This window comes from Zingiber officinale, chromosome 5A (assembly GCF_018446385.1).
Source record: "Zingiber officinale cultivar Zhangliang chromosome 5A, Zo_v1.1, whole genome shotgun sequence".
In the NCBI taxonomy this organism is placed as follows: Eukaryota; Viridiplantae; Streptophyta; class Magnoliopsida; order Zingiberales; family Zingiberaceae; genus Zingiber; species Zingiber officinale.
Genome location: NC_055994.1, coordinates 45181763 through 45201113, shown reverse-complemented (window position 1 = coordinate 45201113; position 19351 = coordinate 45181763). Strand labels below are relative to the sequence as shown.

Sequence of the window (19351 nt, the reverse complement as noted above, 5' to 3'; positions counted from 1 at the left end):
CACCGGATGCCACCGGCGCCTCGCGAGAGGCCTCCGACGCCGCCGGAAGCGTCGCCGAACGAGTTCGGTGCGTCTGGTGAAGTCCGGCGTTGCTTCCAGTGGCGCCGGTAACGTCGTGGAAATCTTTCGGTGTAGCTGAAAGCATTGCGACGCTACCGGCGTTGCTAGAAGCAACGCCGGACTTCGCCGGACGCGTCCGACAACGCTTCCGACGACGTCTGACGCCCTGCGATGCGTCCAGCGTTGCCAGAGAGTTGCAAGAATCATGAGAAACAAAAAAAATAAATTAACAGAAACTTACCGGAAGCAAGCTGCGATGAGAGAAGACGAAGAGTCGGCGATGAGAGAACACGAAGCGCCTCGGCAAATCCGATTTAGTATTAAAAACCCTAAAATATGCCTAAAATACCTAGGCCCGCCGAACCCCGCGATGACCGCCAAAGCCCGCCGAGGACCGCCTAGGCGGCCCAACTGCCTAGGTCATCCGCCTGGCTAGTTTCCGGTGCATCCTGCTGCCACACAACGCCTAGGCGGCCGCCTAGGGCGTTTTTTCGGACAGAGTATATCACGCTTCTCCAATCTCTACAAAATCGAGCCATCTAGTTAGCATGACCTTGATAACACTACATCGTCTCAATGTATATCCACTTGCACACTTGAAGACATAAAATTACAAGGCAAGGTGTAACAGAAACTCTTTACGCAAATATTATTCATATCAAACCACTTGAGGGATGATTGCATCAACAGATACCAACCATTACTTAGGCTTATGAAATATATAGATTTATATTATCTAGGAAAGGCAAAAGGAAAAAACTAAATGTAACAAACAAAATGAGCTATTAATGGAAGATATCAAACTTAAAAATTTGCAAATTGCGTCATGGTATAAAATATCGAGTCATACCGATTAGCACGGGCAAAATTTACCATTTTGTTTGCTGACTGACATGGTATAGGTTCACGTCTCGCTGTGGCCTCACGAGGTTGCAGAGGCAGCGACGTCCTCTATGAGGTCGCGAAGAAGGCGCCCATGACCTCATGAGTTTGCAAAGGTTATATTTTATTTTATTATTATTTTATATTATTTTTTAATCAATTAATTCTAATTCCTTTCCCTCTCAATTTGTTTTCCTTGATCCTTTAAGTTTTTTCTCTCTTCCATTGTTAATTTTTTTCCTTCCATTTGTCCACTAGAGTAAACAACGAGAAAAAAATCTCTTGTAGGATGGTTAATTCTTGTCCTCATTCATCCGTCCACGAGATAAATAATAAATACAAAAACCTAATTTTTTAACTTCACCCATGGCGAATTCTCTATCATGGCCTATCCCAAGCTTAGATAAAGGAGGAGGGTTGTGTTAGGGTGCCATCTAGTGTTAAAACTTAGGCAATTATTATGTATAAAGCTATCAAACTATTGCGCTAATATAAGGTTGTTCTCTGGAAGTTTGTATTATAAGGTTTAACTGCAATATCTTGGCAAAGACCGCTATTTTGCTATGAGAACTTGAGTGCACTGTTAAATATGTAAAAGTTTTTACATCCTACGTTAGATAAGAATAGACATTATAAGAATATTGATTGTCTTAGATTTGGAACATGGAACGTAGGAACACTCATCAATAAAACAATGAAGGTTGTAGATATAATGATTAAAAGAAAAATCAATATATATATGTTTACAAGAAATAAAATGGGTAGGGGAGAAAGCAAAAAATGATAGAGAACTGTTATAATACATAGAAAAGAGTAAAACGAGAAATGAAATAGGTATTATTGTAGAAAGTTTATTAATGGATGAAGTAATAGGAGTAGTGAGAAAAGAGAATAGGATAATAACTCTTAAGATAGTTGTAGCAAAAGAAACTATTAATGTAATTAATATATATGCCCCTCAAGTAGTTAGCATATATGCTCCTCAAGTAGAATTAAATGAAGACACTAAACATTGGTTTTGTGAAGACTTAAATAAGGTAGTACAAAAAATTCGGACACACAACGAGATGATTTTTATAGGAAACGATCTAAATGTGTATGTAGGAGTAAGAAACAAGGAATATGATAGGATGGTGCATGGGGCTATGATTTTAAAATAAGAAATGGAGGAAAAGCTATATTTGATTTCACAATAGCATTTGAACTTATTATAGTTAGTACATTTTTTTAAGAAGAGAGAAGAACACCTATTTACTTTTAAAAGTGGAAACAATAAGTCAACTTTCTTATGGTTAGAAAGAGAGAAATTTATAAAGATAGCAAGGTGATCCTTAAAAAAAAATTCAACCATCCAACATAGGTTATTGGTGTTAAATGTACACATCCAATATAGGTTCGTAGTGTTAGATATGCGTCTCAAGCATAGTATGAATAGAACAAAAGTGTATTTCTCCTAGGATCAAGTGATGGAAGTTAAAGGACGGAAAATAAAGTATCTTTAAGGTGAGAGTTGAAGCTAAAGTATTAGGAAAAATACATAGCGATTTAAATAGGTATGGGATAAGATCAAGGTTTAAAATTTCGACCCGTGCCGAGGTTTCAGTCTCAGACCGGAACGATACGGTTTCGGTATCATATCGTGCCATGCCGATACAGTTTCGATATTTTTTTATTAATATATAGTAATTATTAGATAGATATGTTTATTGTATATAATTTTAAAATAAATTATATATTGATTTTATATAAATTGCTTGAACAACTTAATATGGTTAAAAAAAATAATTAAATATAATTTTCTTTAAAAATGTATTAATTACTCGAATTGAAATTGATACATCATAATTATATAAATTAATTATTTATTCATTTAATTAAATATTAATTTAAATCTTATATATTTAAAATGGTAAAAAAAATTAAAATATAAATTAAACAGCAAAAAAATAATAATAAATTATTAGAATATAAATATGATTTATTAGATTTTTTATTTTTTTTAAAAAAATTTAAAACAGTATAAAGATTTTTTTTAATATCAATTAATTTTTTTATTTTTTTTTAAAAATTTTAAATATATTTTATAGGGATAATTTAATTAGGGTTTATAAGAGCCTATTCAAAATATCACACTTAGGAATTGTTTAATTAATTTAAAAAATTTCGTTTTTTAATTAATTAAAAAAATTTCGTTTGTCTCGTGATCGCGTCGCGCGGAGCGCGACGCCTCTGCCGGCAGTGGAGGCATCGCGCGAAGCTTCCGACTCCGGCGGAGGCACCGCGCGATGCTTTCGGTGTCGGCGGAGGCGTCGCGCGACGCTTCCGCCGCCGCGGGAAGCGTTGCGCGACGCCTCCACCGCCACCGGAAGAGACCTGCGACGCTTCTAGTGGCAGCGAAATTTGTTCTCCTACTGTGCCGGTTTCGGTTCGCCACCGGAACGGTAAATTTCGACTGTTTCGGGCGGCACGGCTCGACACTTCAAACCTTGGATAAGATTATGTCAAAATTAAGAGAAAGTATAAGAGAATCTTGGTGGTGGAATGAGAAAGTATAAGAGAAATTGAAGGAAAAAAGAATGACCTATAAGTTATTGTACACTTGTAAGAATGAAGAGAACTTTAAAAAGTACGTAGTAGTCAAGAATGAGGTTAAGAAAGTAGTGAGTGAAGCTAAAAATAAAAACTTTCAAACACTTGTATTGATAATTTCATACAAAAGAAGGGGAAAATGATATTTATAGTTAAAGCAAGAGAGAGGAGGAAATAAAGGAATAATGAAAGAGGTATTTTTATCAACTTTTTAATTAGGGGTTAGATGACCAACTTAACTTAGCTTATGAAATTTAGTAGGTCAGAGGAGCATAGAAATTTAAAATCTTATTTGAGAATTTAAATTTCAAAAGTATAATAGGTGTTAAATGGGATGAAAAATTAAAAAGCAATTGAATTAAGATGATATTTTAATAGACGTATGAAAGCAGGAAGTAAGGTATTGAATGACTTATGAAATTATTGAACTTGATATTGAAAATGAAGAAATTTGTGCGAATTATAAGGGCATTAAGCTAATGGGTTGTACCATGAAGATTTGGGAAAATGTTATAGAAAAAGATTAAGGAAGGAGAACAAGGTGATTGAAATTCAATTTAGATCTATGCTTGAAAGATCAATGATATAAGCTATATATCTTTTTAGACAATTGATTTAAAAGTATTGAGAAAAGAAGAAACACTTACACATGATATTTATTGACTTAATGTATGACAGTCTCGAGAGAAATTATATGGATAATTGTTAGTAAAGAAAGGTATTAACGTAGTGTATATTGAGACAATTAATGATTTGTATAATTATGTAATGACAAGTGAAGATTCCAGGCTGATTAACCGAAGTATTTCTTATAAAAATAAGGATCAACTTTAAGGCCATATTATTTTACACCAGTTATGGATCCAAGATAAGTTACCATTGTGCATGTTGTTTATAGATGACTTTGTTTTAGTCAATGAGTCTCGTGAAGTAATAAATGCTATGTTCAATCTTGGAAGTAGAAAAAAAGTTAAAGGTTTTGGATTTAGTAAAGATATAATATATGAAATTTAAGTTTAATAATAGTAGTAGACGTAGCACGATAATTAAGATATGACATGATGAATTACCTGTAATTGAAAAATTTAAATATCTAAGATTGTTTTTGTAAAAGAATAGAAGGGCTGATAGAGTTATATGAGATACAAGTAAGATAATTGAAATGGAGGAAGCTGTCAAATATTTTTTTTATATTCGTAGTATACCTCTAAAGCTTCTATAAAGTAGTTAGACTTGCTATATTATATAGAGTATAATATTTGACTATAAAGGAGTACACGAGTAGAAGATAAGAGTTGTAGAGATGAGAATGTTAAGGTGGATATGCAGACATACGAGGATAGACAGATAAGAAATGGAAATATTAGAGAAAAAGTTGAGGTTGTACTTATTGAGGAAAAAGTATGAGAGATTTGTTTAAGATGGTGTAAATATGTATTTATTAGGCGATGTGAGATTATGACAAATATATACATTAATGGAGGAAGAGGGACACTAAAGAAAACTTGGCTAATAATGATAAAATAAAATAATTATTTTAAATATAGATGATGTAAACAAATCTAGATAACCCATCCCACTTAGTTGGATAAAGATTTGGTTGTTGTTGTCTCTATTCATGAGGTAAACAAAGAAAAAAAAACGAATTGTTAGGAAAAATAAAAAATATAATATAATATAATTTCTAATCTTATAAAACATACTATTTTTAATAAATTATTGTATATATAAATTTGGTTTAATTTTAAATTGATCAACATGATGATCTTCATCTAACTCTAAATTGACTTTTTTCTTAATAAATATCAAACATTTTAGGAGATAATAATTTAAACTCAACATTCAACATTTCAAATATAATTCAATAGTAAACACATATAACACTCAAATATTAATAAAATCATTTCTCAATTAACATATTTATATTTAAAAAGTATCAAAATTGTATCAGCATGACACGATATGATATCGAAACCGTATCATATTTCGGTCATAAACTAAAACTTTAGCACAACTCAAAATTTTAAATCTCGAATTGCCAATTGAGTTATTTTCTTATGTGCTATCTACAAAATCTTAGAACTTCACTTATGAGTCAGATCTGTTGAAATAAAGAATGAAATTCTATTGAGTAATTATTATTATCAAGTGTTTAGTAATATGATAAATTTTCATATTACGTACATAATTTATGAATTTTAATTTTCTTATAACATCTAGTGTATTTATATTCTTCATGTTTACCTTTTTTTTTTTTTTATCATATTGTGAGAAAAATTGGTCATTATGCATGTTTATTTAATTTGTTCAACTTATCTAAACACAAGTTCAATTTCTAAATTAGAGAATATGCTAATTTGGTAGGAGAAATTTAAGCGTTCGTTCATATGTTGGCTTTGCTATAATTCATATTGTTGATTTTGTTATAGGTGATGCGGATTTATCCTCATCATTTAAGCCTTCATGCCCTATGATTTTAGTGAAGGTTTGTATAGCATTTTCACCCATAACAGTATAACATTTTCTCCAAATAACAAAGTTAGATATTTTCTTATTGATTAGAAAAAGCAATCAAAATGAATACCACAAATTAAAGCACAAAAAGAGGTGTAATAAAGTGCATTCATTTCTTGCCTATTGAAAGGGATGTCCAAAGAAAAAGAATAATAAAGGAATGTTGTTAAATAGAGGTAGCAAAACAATTGTTCCTTATGCTTGGAAATGATAAGCCAAGAAAATAATTTGATAACTTGCCTTAAGTCGAGTTCTTTGCAGTGGGAAAAAAATATGCAATCAAGATTTTCAAATACTATTTAAATTTTTTGAAAATTTCAAATTATCTAGGTCATTTAAAATTGCCAGAAAATTAAAAGAGCATCTTTTTATCTATATTGTCAAAAGAGCGTCCTTCTTTCAAAAATTACTGCACCACCTTAGAGTTGCTTACAAAGCACCACCTTGAAACTGCTTTGTACAAAGAAACACCATCTTGGGTTCATGTCCCCGTGGTTGGATCAGTCAAGAACAAAGGGATATTATTGGGGTGCCCTTTTGATAAATTTTGAAAGGACACCTTTTTGATTATATGAATAAAAAAGATGTTCTTTTGATTTTATGCCTTTAAAATTTGTATAGTTTGTTATATTTTTAGTAAATAGTGGTAGAATTTTTATTTTAGTTTTTAGAAAAAGTCAATCAAAGATTTTATTAAAATTAACTAAGTCTTATGATTAGATCTAATTGTTAGTGTAAAAAGAGGTTAGAATCCTAAGTACTATATACTAGGATAGTTTTGAATTAATAAATTTGCCTTTGATTTTTTGTGTGAGATGAGTGAGAGATATTCGTCTAACCAGGTTTTTTTGTGTGTGTGATATATTTATTCCATTAGATTCATCAATTTTGTCCCAATTTAATGGGTGATTTGAGTGTTCAAAACTTAGTGTTGTGTTAAAATCTTTGCTATAATTAATAAATTTACTAAATTTAATTTAATTAGTATGAAACTCTCATATTCTTGTTTTTGGAAGCAAAAAAAACCAACGAGGAGAGGATCAAAAGCTTGAACCTTGTCGAAGACCAAATTTCCATTGTCTGCATCATTCCAATCCATGAGGAGTGTCAACATTAATCAACACCTAGACATTGGAAACCTAGACGGTAACCATGCCAGGTTAATACCAAATGTGGCACCAATGTTACTGCTCAGAACTTTTCCATATGATAGAAAGACTATGTTCTTTTTCAAAACTTCTCTGAAAGTTTCTTGTAAGCCAGTTAGATTTATTTCACTTTTTAGGCATAAGCTCATATTATTATGAAGCGGATTTAAGGCTAGCACCTGTTTAGCCCAACAAAATTAATGTTACTCTAATTCAATTTGAAGACGTCCTATCCATAGATTTCAAGTCTATCTACATTCATGATTTAAAGTGCCGTGCTGAGACGGTTGAAACGGGCAAAACATCTCGTTCCGCTCGGCGACCAGCACCGACACCGGCACGACCTCGGCACCAGACCTGCTATGACATGTTGCGCGACTCTGTGGCCGCAGCAAAGGGGTTGCTCGACCCCACAACAGTGGCGGAGGGTCGCATAACCCTTCTGCTACCTCTGCGGAGGAATCGCGCGACCTTGCGGCCGCTGTAAAGGGACCACCGCGATCGCACTAGAGGAGTCATGCGATCCCCGCGGCCATCGTTGAGGGGTCGTGCAACCCTGCAACAGCACCGAAGTCGCGCAAGCTTGTGAGTGGTGTCGGATTTCAAATTTTTTTAATTAAATTTAGGTTAATTATTTTAATCAATTCCAAACTATGATGGAGATAATCTAAAAAGACTTTATTAAATCCTAATAAAATTATTTAATTAATTTTATATTTTAATTTAAAAATTATAATAAATTATTTATTTATCTATTTTCATATCTTTTTCTTTTTTAAAAGATTATTTTTTTGTATTGTTTATTTTTTAAATATTTATGTTAAATATTTTAATTTTTTAATTAATATATTTTATATTTAGAAAATATTGAAATTATATCAGCACGACACGATACGGTACCGAAACCGTATCGTTTCGGTCCAGAACCGAAACTTCGACACGGGTTGAAATTTTAAACCTTGTCTATATTTATTTTTCGTTTTTGGTTTTCCAATTTATACACCAACCTCTACTCTAGGATTGATAATTTTACTAATAATATCCACTTTTGTCCAGAGTTCAGCACCTCTTCTTGTGAGTGTCCTACCCTGAAGGAAAGTGTTATAGTACTATTATTGAACATCTATTATTGATGGACAAGGGCAATTTAATGCATGAACGATTTATGACAAATTTAACTTATTTATGCAAGGAATGTGAAGATAGTGAGAAGTGCAAAAATGATGGCTCTTCTAATGATATTTGCTGCACTTACAGTTGGATATCCATTTAAACTCGTTGGATTGAATTTCTTCCTCATAGAGGAGAATGATGCAAAAAATTTAGCTGAAAGATACAAGCTAATTTTGGATCTAAATTGCATACAGATTTATTTATTATTATTTTATTTTTAAAATATTTTTTTTCTAAATTGTCGTGGTTGTAATTATATAGTTGGTATATTTTTATTTGGATTGTAAAAGTCTATATATTATTGGGGTTGTAATTATACACTTGGTATATTTTTATTTTGATTGTAAAAGCCTATATATAAGGTGAGGATTGTTTGGCGAAACTTAAATTATTGAATATGATTTTCTTGTTATGTCCTCTGCTTCCTCTCTTCCTTGCGCGCTAGGGTGACAGTAATGATGCAGTGGTTAGACCCTTCAAGTGATTAATTAGGCATCTAACGGTCGAATCCTAGCTGCGGCACATTGCAGGGATTTTCCACTAGTGGGATGACAACTCTAAGAATGTTGGCCGCTTTGATGGGCCTCCGCAAGTGCTTCCCGATTTACCTTGGTAGCTATTGGGAAACTTTCGTGGGGTCAGACCTAGGCAGGTTAGGTTACCTCCAGGATTAGTCGGTTCGAAGAATTGGATAGGATTACCAAGAAAAAAATTAATTTGCAGATTGAGGGTATGTGAGGTCTAGTATTCTTCATTAAACCAAGTTTTTTTATTAGAATTTATTTTTCTTTGTCTATTGAACTAATCCTTATTTGAATGTGGAATGCTTGAGATTTTGAAAATTTTGGTCGTATTTGTTTATATATTTTTTTGTTTCTTAGTTTCTTTTTCAAATAAAAGGAAAACTTCTCTTGATAAATATATTTGATGGTATTTTATCTCATGTTTCAAGAGGGAAATTTCCATAGGGTTGGACAATTAGGTTACCCCAGAATTAGTTGGTTTGAAGAATTGGATATCCGGATTATCAAAAAAAAATTTACAGATTGAGGGTATGTGAGGTCTAGTATTCCTCATTAAACCAAGTTTTTTATTAGAATTTATTTTTCTTTGTCAATTGAACTAATTCTTATTTGAATGTTGAATGCTTGAGATCCTGAAAATTTTGGTTGTATTTGTTTATATATTTTTTTTGTTTCTTAGTTTCTTTTTCAAATAAAAGGAAAACTTCTCTTGATAAATATATTTGATGGTATTTTATCTTATGTTTCAAGAAGATGGAACATGATAAATAAATTTGTGTATCAAAAAGTTCAAAGAAATGATAAAAGGTCCTTTTTGTTTGGCTTTTATTTTCTACTCATTTTTTTCCTTTGTAAAATGGAAAACTGGAATTTTTTCCTAGAAGGAAGGACACCCTTATTGTGTTAAAATAAATGAGGTCTTAAAAGAATTTGGGCTAACTCAGTTATTTATTATTTTCCTTGGTTAGATGATCTTATTCAAATCTGAACATCTGAATGTTTGAAGACTTGTTATAGTGTTTCCAATAGCCAGAAAGTGAATGTTGTGTAACTTTGATGGGACATCAAGAATTTCTCTGCCTAATGCAGTTATTTGTTTCTGTCACAGTAAGTATTCCTTGTCTTTGGGGGGGATATCTGAATGCCAACATCCATATTGGTCTATAAACCTTTTCCTTAACATATAGTGTTGGCTTATAACAGTTGCCATATTACCTACTTTTATTCTAATAAAGTATATCAATTATTCTTTTACCAAACCCCAAATGGGAGTTGACTTTACTGACATCTTCTTGATATGTGTAGCTTGCTCAGAAGGAACTGCAAAAGATTAATATGTACAAGGCTCCTAGAGACAAACTCGTTTGTATACTCAATTGTTGTAAAGTTATAAATAACTTACTAATAAATGCATCAATTGCATCAAATGAGAACCCTCCAGGAGCAGATGAATTCCTTCCTGTCCTTATTTATGTTACTATAAAGGTATAATTTTCACACAATATTCATTGATGAGTACCAATTGCCTTTAGTTGTTTTTTCTTTCCTTTCTTTTAACAACTGCAATAGAAGTGGGTAAATTTTTCCACCATATTTCATTTATATTGGCAATTAACAACAAACATTGTTAAAAAAAAGAGATAAAAACAATAGTTGCATGTTAAAGTAATTGCTTCATGCTTATTTGTGGTATCCCAGTAGACTTGAATGAGTATAAGAATAGGCATACTACCATTTCACCTTGCAGTTACATGCCAACTAAATCTGTAGAATATCTTCTGATCATAGATAGGGGCTTTATGTCCAAAAATAGTGCTCAAGATTACTTGACTAGGAGAGCATATTGAATATATCCAAGGGTTCATAACATTCATGAAGGTGATGGGAGGAACAAGGGACAGAAACATAAGTGATACCATGTACTTATTCACTCAATAACCCAGATAGTATGTGGCTTTATTGTGGTACGGATAGTTAAGCTTGATTCCTGCCAACATATTCTGTATACAGATAGTCCACATTCTATACCGGACAGATTATAGGCATTACTATCTTGATGTATGGTTCTCAAGCTTTGGTCCTTGTCAAAGCTCAATGCAAACACAATCCTTAGTGGGCAATTCACAATTCTTATGATTGTATCTTCAAACTATGGATTGTTACAGTACGATCACAGATAAACTTTTCTTGCTTAGGACTACCTTCCCACAGCTGAGTTGCTCAGTCTCCGAGAAACTTGTATACCAACATAACATACTCATGTTATTAGGGAAAAGTGAAATTAATATTTGTAGAATGGAACACTAATGAAGTATTGTTGAAGAAAAGGTTTTATGCATTTTCATATTGTTTATGTCAATGCACATCAATGCCATGAATCTTTTTCACTCTACCTCATTGTACTTTGCTTTGCAAGTCTTCAAACAACTTGTCTCTTCCATTGACACTGCCAATTTAAGTATGAAATAGCAAATCTTTCTAAAGCATCTGAAAAATTCCCATCATGTAGGCAATGAATTCTACAGGTAAAAATCTATCTTGGTTTTCAGCTTGTGTTGCAGTTCCTGCTTAAAAGCACAAAAATGTTTACTATGTTTTGCAGGCAAACCCACCGCAGTTGCATTCAAACTTGCTTTACATTCAGCGTTATAGGCGTCAATCACGATTAGTCTCTGAAGCTGCATACTTCTTTACAAATATCCTATCTGCAGAATCTTTCATTTGGAATATTGATGCACAAGCAGTTTCAATGGAAGAAAAGGAGTTTCTGAACAAAATGGAATCAGCCAGAGCCCATCTAATGGGCACATCGACTAGTGGAGAAGATCAGCAAACTGAAACGAATCTGGATGCCCTTGAACAAAGGTCGGGGGTACTAAAAGCTAACAGAGAACTGGACAACTCGGTGTCAGTTCATGGGCACCATGTTCCAAGCCAATCATATGACGCCAACAAAGATGTAAATGAAAAGGCACTCACTAATATGTTATCAATTTCTGATCTGGAAAAAAAAGGAGCTGCTGACCTTTTGGAGGAAAACACAAGCAAATATTTTCAGGATTATCCTTTCTTATTTGCTAATGCTGGTGATCTAACCATCCAGGATGTTCACAGCCTTCTAAATTGCTACAAGAAACTTGTTCTTAAGTATGTTGCTCTTTCTAAAGGAATGGGCATTCATAAGGAATCTGTTCCACTAAGTACTGAATCATCATCGGCACTGCAAACTGTCAAAGAACATGAATATTTAGCAGATTTAGAACTTAAGAATGGCAATGCTGAAGTTAGTAAGAAAAATTCCTACTCCACTGTGGATTTGATTTTGCAAATGGATGAGATGGAATCCAAGAAATCCATAGAAGGGTCAAATGCTGAAACAAATGAATAAAGTAATCAGTGAAAATCTTTAGTTTTTCTGGATCGTTTACTTTGTGCGCTCAAGTCAGAAATATTCTCACTTTTTCTATGAGCAAGCATAGAGAGTTCCATCTGTATTGCAACTGTAGCTTATTTTTATCATGGTGGAAGGGTTGAAGTTCTAAATGGGAAAGGAAACTGAATACTTGCAAGCTAGGAGGTCAAATATTTTCCCAGGCTCATACTATGAGTAAAATTACATTAATCATGTCTGTTGGCCAAAGGATTTGTCGCTTTTACTTCAAAATAGCAGACACTCATTCAAAGTACTAGTTGGATTGTGATGCCTCAGTCCTTATGGCAAATACAACTGAAGCGCCCTTGATTGTGATCACTCTTCCTCATGACTAGTGAAACTACAGTGCCCAAGGGTAATGTGTTGTGTTAATTATATCTTTAGAGAGGTGATGTGTTGGGCGTCCACCGGGCGTGCCAATTCTGGGAGCCCGAGTGCAGCGGAGTGCCTAGAGCACTTTCAGGTGCCTTGCATGCACTCAGGCTTCCAGCATGGGCGCGCATGGTGAGCACCCTGTATGTTAAGGGCCTATATCTTTATATGCTAAAGAAAGGGTGCCAAACATCATGCAAGAAATCAGACACCAAGAAGGGTGTCTGGGACACACGGGCAAGGCATGACTTTAGTTTGAATCGGAATCTGTTCGGGTTTGGACTTGTCATGCTTGCTCACACAAGTTCAAGTGGTTCTATTGTCAGTTGATTCACTTGACTTACCAGATTATATATAATGGAGACGCCTCTCTCTCTCTATCTCTCTCTCTCTCTCTATATATATATATATAGACACACACATGGGGCGCCCTGACATGGTCTAGGTGCCCGGATCTGTGAGTGTTACTCATCATGGTCGATTATGATGAGTGCATGGTAAAAAATTTTCGATGTGATTTGGACGTCCTGACACCATAGAGTCATAGGATGTGTAGAGATGTGTATTGTAAAAATCTCTTTTTATATATATATATATATATATATACAGATTTGATACTGCGCGCGACGGCACAGTGCGCGACTGTGCGCGTCAAATTAAAAAATTTTTTTACGATTTTATTTATAGGGTTCAGGCTTTGGGTATAGTGTTAAAACTATTTTTTTTTTTAGATTTTAACTATAGAGTTTAGGCTTTCTAATTAGGTTATAGTGTTTGGTTTAAAAAAAAAATTAAAATAAAATTAATTTAAGTATTTATTGAATATTGTAATATGTTTAGGGGATATATTTATATATTAAATTTTAAATAAGGAAATGTTGAATTTTTAAAATTCAAAAAATAAAAAAAAATAAAAAAAATAAAAAAGCGCTGTTACTGTGCGCGACGCTCACAGTCGCGTACTGTGCGGTCGCGCACAGTAACAAAACTCTATATATATATATATATATATATATATATAGAGGGTGCCCTGATGTGGTCTAGGCATCCGGACTTGTAGTGTCGAAATTCTTGATGTGATTTGAACGTCCGGACACCAGAGAGTCATAAGATGTGCAGAGATGTGTATTGTAAAAATCTCTTTTATATATATACATGGGGTGTCCTGATGTTGTCTAGGTGTCCGGATTTGTGAGTGTTGTTCATTATGGTCGACTATGATGAGTGCATGGTAAAAAATTCCCGATGTGATTTGGATGTCGGACACTGAAGAGTCATAGAATGTGCAGAGATATGTATTGTAAAAATCTTTATATATATATATATTGTTATGGTGCACATCTAGGCTCAGCTAGTGTAAATTATTTTTATTATTATTTTATTATTTTTTGTTTTTTCACTTCCTCTAGTTTAAATACTATATTATAAATTCTAAGTCTTAAAAAAAATCATACTGCGTGAATACGGAATGCTCATTATAAAGTAGGTAGCATATTAAAAAGGCCTATAAAATAAATATTATATAAAAATTAATTTTAAAAATCATTTTCTTTAAAAAAACAATGGAGAACACTTTGGGGAGCATCTGTGTATGCTTTCTGGATTTCCTTCTAGTATAGAAGGATGGGATACCTTCCTATGTAATATTGAACCGGTTCAAAGAGCATGTCAAAATCTTTTGGTCTACTTTGTATAGATTAAAAGATAGTTTATAATATAATTATGGTTGGATCATGATTGTAATTTGATTATAATTAGTTATGATTCCTTTTTGAGTTTATTTTCTCATCCAGATTATAGTTTGGATCAGGGTGGACGATCGGAGGTTGCCCCTAGGTTGCCGGCAATGGGCGGATGATCGGACTGCCAGGGGCCGAGCGGGGGATAGCTTTTGGCCGCTTACGCCGTCCAAAGCTATAACTTGGATAGAAAAGTGAACTCAAGGAAGGATTGCAACTAATTGCGGTTGAATTGTGGACGCGGTTCGACAGTAATTGCATTGTGGACCATCCCCTGGTCCACAAAAAGTAGACCAAAGGATTCGGTCTCCTCCCATGTCTTGACCATATATATTAATAGCTAGTAGTCATTTATGATTTACCTCCTCCGTGTTGGTCTAAGGAGGGATTGACGGGGCATTGGAGGCGAGCGAATCACCTTTTGCTATATAATAAATGTTGGAGCAATCTCAATGGTCTGTGCGACCATGTGTTTTGGTGTTTGGGCAAAGAGTTTAAGTTAGGTTTATCCTTGTATTTGATATGTGTATGTGAGTGTGCAGGTTTGCAGGATACATATATGACTCAGCTTGATGGCTTCGGGTCTGGTGAATGGAGCATCCGAGGGACCGTGGATAAGGTAGCAAGGACAAGGGCTAAGGGAAGCGACTTCGAGGCATACATGAAAGATGACATTGGGGGCAAGCCGCGAGCTTGAATGCATCTGAGGGACGAGAGCCGAAGGAAGTAGGCTTGAAGGCAAGAGGTCAATGCTGTAACGAAGAAAAGTCAAATGAGTTGTAAGGGTGAAGGTCTGAGTGCTAAGAGACTGTACTCGGGGTACCAATCGACTGATAGAAATGACAGTCAATTGGTGCAGTCGACTGGGCAGTCGACTAAGAGCGAACAGAATGTTTCTGTTCGCTCGGTCAGTGTGGAGCAGGGTATCGAGCCGTTGGGTTGTAACGGTCGAATCTCCACGGAGGACAGTCGACTAGTACTTTCATCAGTCGACTGGTAGGCGGGATTTTCCAACCCGTGGCTTATATAACTAAGGTTTGAAAGTTTGGTTAAGCTTGACGAAATAGAGATGGTTAACCCTTATTAGTAGTCTACCAGTGCCCTAGCTTCTCAAGAGTTTTTGTGAGAGTTGTGGTGAAGTTTCTCCACATACAAGGAGTTACGTAAGCTAGCCGGAGTTTGCCAGGGACTAATCCACCGACGGATTGAGAGATTGTCCACCTTACGGATGGTCGTAGAGTAGGAGCCTTATCTCCAAACCACGTTAAACAATGTGCAACGATTTGCTTGTTTTTTCCTTATCTTTAGCTTTCGTATTTGTGTTTGTTTTATTTGTATTCCGCTGTGCTAATAAATACATAGGAAGTGATCGATTTGGGCTACCGACTATTCAACCCCCTTCTAGCTAATCATAAAAGATCCCCAACGATAAACTAGTTCACAAAGTTAAATATTTGAATTATTAAAAAAAATAATAATAATAAATAAAAACCCTACAACATAGATTCTCATTTTATCATGTTTATCTTGAAGGATGGAATGAATGGAATGAATCCTGCGGCAATGTTGATGCTGTCCTCCTACTGTGCCCTCTCTCTTGCAAACAATTTGGTGTTTGTATCAATGCTTGAGATAAGATAATCATCTCCATTGTTGGCTTGGTGTAACTTACTCATTCTTTTCCAACACTTTTATTACTTACAATGAAACATGATTTTGATGCTATTCTAGACTTCATAAGCATTTGCATATCATTTAGCTACGAGGACAAAGCAAGGTACGTTGTGATCTGTCTTTTAACTTAATCTAAAACATCTAAAGCTGATATGTGAATAATTGAACTATGTATATTAAAAAAAAAATTAATCATGCTGGTAGCCTGGTAACATCGAGTTTGGGATGGCTGATTCGGCTTTATAAAAATTTTCAACTAGCTATTCAGGGTAAATCGGGAAGTACTTGTGACGGACGGCCCAGAAGTTCAATATCCTTTAATTATAAGTTTTATTCGGAGAAAAAAATTCTTACAAATACGTTCTAGTTGGGAATCGAACCATAAATATTGGAAGATAACTTAGCGCTCTTATCATTACATCATAGTCTCAAAGACTGACTATCTATATTAAAGACTCTAGAAGATGATGTTTAGGTCTTCTAACTATCCAAACATTAGCATACCTCTCACATATTTTCATATCTTCTTTAATACTTAAGAATATTAAAACTATATATAACGTTGATATGTTGCGCACCACACAGTGTGTGACTGTGCGTGTGCAGCATATCAACGGTGGATTTTCTTAATTTTTTTTAAACTTTGGGTTTGAAAAAAAATATACACATTGTAAATATCATACTCTAAACTTTAAACCCAAAGGTTAAAAGAATTTTTTTTAAAAAAATTTAGCCTAAATACTATATCCTAAACCCAAAGCTTAAAAAAGTATTTTTTTTTTTAACTTAAACACTATATCCTAAACCTAAACCTTAAATAAAATATTTTTTTTTAGTCTAAATACTATACTCTAAACCCAAAATCCTAAATCAAAAGCTTAAAAAAAATCCAAAAAAATACGCACTTGATATGTTGCACGCATACAGTCGCGTACTATGTATATATATTAACACACACACGATTTTGATATGGTGCCTTGTTTTCATGCCCGACTTAGTATGTGGGGCACCCAAAAATGATTCAGACGACCGAATGTATGTGAGAGTCACGGACGAGAGTTAGTCATCGTCTTTCTCTAGAGAGAGAAAAGTTATCCTACACATCTGGTTGTGCACGACTGAGAGCTAGGGTGTCCAGAACATATCCGAACACCCCACACTCTCAGTTGTTGATGCGAGCACCCTGTATGTTGTACTATTTGTATATCAAATTACAATTAATATACCAAATCTCTTTTACACTAAGGTGGTATAGAGATGACTTAGATCTGTTAGGATCGGTTGAGCTAGAGGGGGGGGGGGTGAATGACTCACTTCTTTTGCTGACCAACTTTGTTTTGCACAGTGGAAATCTGAAGGCAATGCTAACACCAGTATTTACTTGGTATCCACCTCCTCAAGGAGGTGACTAGTCCAAGGATCCACACCACTCACACTCTTTCACTATCAAAAACCCTCCTTCTCGGAATCACACCGAAGGTGGAGAAACCTTAACAGAAAAATAACTCTCCCTTCTCTTCAAAGTAAATATCACAAATGCTACAACGAAGAAGTAGAGAAGAATTACAAGCTTTAACCAGATTCTTCTTTGCAGGTGAGATTTCAGTACGTAGTGGAGAGGAGCTTGAACCCTTTGCTTTGAATCTTGATCACTTGAGAGCTTTCAAAAGGCTTGGAAAGCAATGGAACAGTATGTTTTTCGTTGTTGTTCATTTCCCAATTTCTTCCCATGTTTTATACGTTGAGAAAACTAGCCGTTTCTCACGCCGCCGTCGCCGTGAATCGATTGAGATTATATCCCAATCGATTCACAACTATCCGTTGGAAGTCATCGCATCAAAATCAACGGTGCAGATTCTTTTATTTGACTTGGATCGATTGGGGCATCGTTTGAATCGATTCAGCCGCTTGCTTCATGAGATCGCAGCTTCGTGAATCGATCGACCGATCGATTCAATACCTTGAATCGATCGGCTGATCGATTCAGAACGATTCTGTGCTTCGCACAGAATGTTCACGGATCGATCGGCCGATCGATTCAGTACCTTGAATCGATCGGTTGATCGATTCAGAACGATTCTGTGCTTCGCACAGAATGTTCACGGATCGATCGGCCGATCGATTCAGTACCTTGAATCGATCGGCTGATCGATCCAGACGCATTCTGTGCTGCGCAGAACTTTACCAATCGATCAGCCAATCGATTGCCTTACTTTCAATCGATCGGTTGATCGATTCAGAGGCAATCTGCCGCACAACCATGTCTGAATCAATTTACCAGTCGATCTCTGACAGTGAGCCTATCACACACATAATCTTGTGACTTGCAGGAGCTTCTCTTGCCAAGAATCCGGTCCCCGACCTTCTTGGACTTCTCTTGCCTTGCATCTGGTCTTCTGACCTGCAAGAACTCTTTTTACCAAGAATCCAGTCCTCGACCTTCTTGGACTTCTCTTGCATCCGGTCTTCTGACCTGCAAGAAACTCCTCCTGCAAACTCACAATGCATGTTAGTTCCACCGTATTAACCTAAACTTAAATAATTATCAACACATTGAAACTTCCAGGGCATGATTGCACCAACAATCTCCCCCTTTTTGATGTTTGACAATTTATTTAAGTTTAGGCTAATTTCCAATACAATGATAAATAATGATTGTAGCTTGCTGAAATAATAATTGCATAATTGCAGTAAGCTTGATTTTAATTTACTGAGATAAGCATAAACACTAAGTATGAATTTCAACATAGATCTCCCCCTTTGTCAAAAATCAAAAGCAAATAACTCTCCCTCAATAAGTGCACAAAGCAAATATGATAAATCCGAGGAATGCTCCCCCTAAAACACACATATATCAACATAACATAACAATACTGAAATGTAGAATCAAAAAGAGAGCTGAGCATAAAAGTATATCATACATTCAAAATGGAAAGAGAGTTCACAAAAAGGACTCTAGAACAACAATCCATACAACAAAATAAAAATACATCACATAGGAACATAAAACTCGATAAACTCGTCTCCAGGAGGAGTGGGATCAGTATCAGCAGCTGGAGCAGACGTAGTAGCCGAAGCAGGAACCGCCGCAGAGTCAGGATCAGGGGCATCCGCAGCAGGGGGAACAGTGGCGGTGGATGGACCAGACTGAGACGGGTTAACCGTCACCCACGAGCCCACTAAGTCCACTAGTGTATCCAGAGTCCGCTGCATCGAAGTCTGCTGCTGGACCACGGTATCCAA

General features: G+C 35.1%; 1 protein-coding gene across 1 annotated transcript in view; it reads left to right on the top strand.

Annotated features, from left to right (window-relative positions):
• The window catches only part of LOC121980467 (vacuolar protein sorting-associated protein 9A-like), a 37276-nt gene extending 24581 nt beyond the window's left edge, over positions 1-12695 (top strand). The window contains exons 4-5 of the mRNA XM_042532517.1: positions 10196-10375; positions 11493-12695. Coding sequence (XP_042388451.1) covers positions 10196-10375; positions 11493-12278 — 966 coding nt within the window. The 3' untranslated portion in view covers positions 12279-12695. The remainder of the gene's footprint in view (positions 1-10195; positions 10376-11492) is intronic.
• Positions 12696-19351: the final 6656 nt, after the last annotated feature.